Below are 3,319 nucleotides of genomic sequence, written 5' to 3'. Positions count from 1 at the left end.
TGTAGTGACTTACCTATGATATGTAGTGACTTACCTATGATCTGTAGTGACTTACCTATGACAGATCGTACACAGCAGATTGTTTACTAATAAACCCTACAACTCCTATGTCTGCACTGCTACAGAATGGCCACAGCTATACATTTGAGATGACACGAATAGAGGAATAATGCCTAGCAGCGTGTTGCTGTCCTCACCATGCACAGTAGGAGGAGGGATCCCCTGACATGCAGCCTCTGATTGCCGGGTACCTGCAGCATTCTCCCCCGATCACTCTTCTTCCTCCTCTCCTTCTTCTCCAGCAGAGGGCGGGGCCAGGCTGCCAGGTGGAAGCAGGGTGAGTCTTGTGTACTCAGGCAGGTGTCACATCGATCCTCACCGCCTCTATACTGACCCCTGCTGGCGGTCTATGTGTATTACACCACAATACATGACATTTATTAACATGGAAATCCTAACAGAATGATGTTTAGAGCTCAGAAACAATGTGTTATAAATTACTACGTTTTTACATAAAAATGTTTGCCTTTTTTGTAATTTGTAAGATTCTAAGCTCTTCGGGGCAGGGTCCTTTCTTCCTGTGACTGTATCTGTCTGTCATTTGCAACCCCTATTTAATGTACAGCGCTGTGTAATATGTTGGCGTTAAACAAATCCTGTTTATTATTATTAATAATAATAATTATAATATTAATAATAATTTATCAACTTTGGGTACATACAATTAGCACGGAGCCCAGATTACTAGGGAAATACAGAATTCATTAGCTATTCTTTTCCTTGTGGCCAAAAAAACAATATTACATAAATCAGGGGTGCCCAACAGGTGGATCGTGATCTACCGGTAGATCACAAAGGCAACGCAAGTAGATTGCGGAGCCCTGCCTTTCAAAATAAACTCTACCGCGCTCAGGAGTTATTAGGTCCAAATACCGTTCCACCATGACTGATGATCATTTGGAAGTCTGCTTGTGGCTGGCTGCCAGCAACTAATGTCCGGACTATGCAACTTTGGCTGATTCCATTCCGTTTAAGACCTCATCGGAGTAATGGCCAAAAATGTACAGAATTGTTTTGTGCCATACATGTTCATGCTGTTATGCAAGGTAAACAATATATATTAAAAAAATATAAAGTATACTCGGTATATATATAAATAAATATATGTTTAGCATTTTTATTGTTGGTAGATCATTTTGACGTAGTCATTTTAAAAGTAGCTCGCAAGCCAAGCAGCCTGATATAAATGGCTAGATTCAAACCAACTGACACGCAGGCTTTTTATGGAGTAATTTGAGCATGTTTTTAGAATGGCTGGGATTGAAGCCTCTCTGGAAAAAGAAAGTAAGGTAAATAATAAGGTTGCAAGGTTTTTTAAAACATGGGAATCATAAAAAGACTCGAGTACTCAATAAAATGTCAAACTATAAATACCTTTGAACATACCTCTTGGTATGCCTGGAGAATGCTAGATAATGATCCTCCGGTGGTTGTAGATGATATTTAATATGGAAATTGTTGCAGTTAGTATGGTTTAATGACTAATATACCGTATTTTTCGGTGTATAAGACTTTTTCTTCCCCAAAACTGGGGGGGAAAAGTGGGTGCGTCTTATACACCGAATACATGTTAAATATAATAAAAAAAAATCATACTCATCCGATACCGCGATCCCGCGATGCTGCGTGCTTCTTCTCCTCGCTCCCCTCCTGGCTGCAGCGCGTGTCTCCTCCTCCTCTGAGCGAGGAGAAGCCGACACGCATACCCCCGCGATCCCATAAGCAGGCTGATCGCGGGGGTATGCATGTCGGCTTCCCCTCTCTCAGAGGAGGAGACACGCGCTGCAGCCAGGAGGAGAGCCAGGAGAAGCCGACACCCGTGCCCCCGCGATCTCATAAGCAGGCTGGATCAGCCTGCTTACGGGATCGCGAGGGCACGGGTGCCGGCTTCTCCTGGCTCTCCTCCTGGCTGCAGCGCGTGTCCCCTCCTCCTCTGAGCGAGGAGAAGCCGGCACACGTGCCCTCGCGATCCGGTAAGCAGGCTGATCCAGCCTGCTTATGGGATCGCTGGGGTATGCGTGTCGGCTTCTCCTCGCTCAGAGGAGGAGGGGACACGCGCTGCAGCCAGGAGGGGAGCCAGGAGAAGAAGAAGCCCACAGCATCGCGGGATCGCGGTATCGGGTGAGTATGATTTTTTGGCACAGGGTGATCAGAAGGGGATACATTGTGTCAATGTATCGCCTTCTAATTACTCTGTGTCAATGTATCCCCTTCTGATCACTCTGTGTCAGAGTGATTAGAAGGGGATACATTGACACAGAGTGATTAGAAGGCGATACATTGACACAGAGTGATTTTTTAGTATTTTGTTCAGAATCTTTTTTTTCTAGGTTTTTCTCGTTTAAAATTGGGTGCGTCTTATAGGCCGGAGCGTCTTATACGCCGAAAAATACGGTATATATATATATATGTGTGTGTGTTAATTTAAATATTTTTTTATTTTGTTTAAATTTGATATTGTAACCTTGATCTATACATTGCTGTTATTGTTATTTATTGACACATCCTATATAAAAAAAAAAACAATAATTTGTTGCATCTCAGTGCTGCTGATCTCCAGGAATATATTTATTTATATATTTATTTAATGACCAGCAGGAGCTATTCTTGTACCTCTTTTTCCTGCTTTTGAACATTTGTGGGTAAAGTCAGCAGAAATGTAGTGAGAAAGGGGTGCAGGGTATGAAAGGGTATGAAAGGGGTGCAGGGTATGTCCCAAGATTCTTTAGCATATAAAACAATCTTCTTTTTCTTTGGCTTTCTGTACAGCTGAAAGTGCCTCTGCTTATAGAAGGGGCATAGGTATAACCCTGCGCATCTCATTGTAGCTATATTGCCCACCAGGCCTGAGGAGGGGGTAGCAGCCGGTACATCGCTCCAGGGCCCATGAAGTCCAACGTGTCCCACAATCTTTATTTTAATTTGAACATTTATTTAATTCATTTAATTTTTATTGTATTGCAAAAAGTTTTACGTACAAGATCACAAAGCGTTGAGTGAGCGCGAAGCAATAGAAGGCCGTGTTAACGACAAGATACTTTTGAGTGACATATTACGGTGCATTCAAGATTCAATGAACAAAAACTTGTGAAAGTGACTATCAATGAGTGTTCTCACGTGTTCATTCCTAGCTTCTAACTTATTGCTTGGATTGCTTTCCCGACGAATCTCGGGAGGAACAGGAAATGGGACACGAGCCACCTTGATTCATCGTGGACTGCAACGAAGACTTTACAGGACAGCGAAGGAAGAAATAACT

At 42.9% G+C, this 3,319-nt stretch overlaps 1 protein-coding gene across 1 annotated transcript in view; it reads right to left on the bottom strand.

The window, feature by feature from the left end:
- The window catches only part of SEL1L3 (SEL1L family member 3), a 40,634-nt gene extending 40,298 nt beyond the window's left edge, over nt 1-336 (bottom strand). The window contains exon 1 of the mRNA XM_072406364.1: nt 198-336. Coding sequence (XP_072262465.1) covers nt 198-260 — 63 coding nt within the window. The 5' untranslated portion in view covers nt 261-336. The remainder of the gene's footprint in view (nt 1-197) is intronic.
- Nucleotides 337-3,319: the final 2,983 nt, after the last annotated feature.

This window comes from Pyxicephalus adspersus, chromosome 3 (genome assembly GCF_032062135.1).
Source record: "Pyxicephalus adspersus chromosome 3, UCB_Pads_2.0, whole genome shotgun sequence".
NCBI lineage: Eukaryota > Metazoa > Chordata > Amphibia > Anura > Pyxicephalidae > Pyxicephalus > Pyxicephalus adspersus.
Note: the sequence above shows the minus strand (reverse complement) of the source record. Positions and strands in the feature narration are given on the sequence as shown.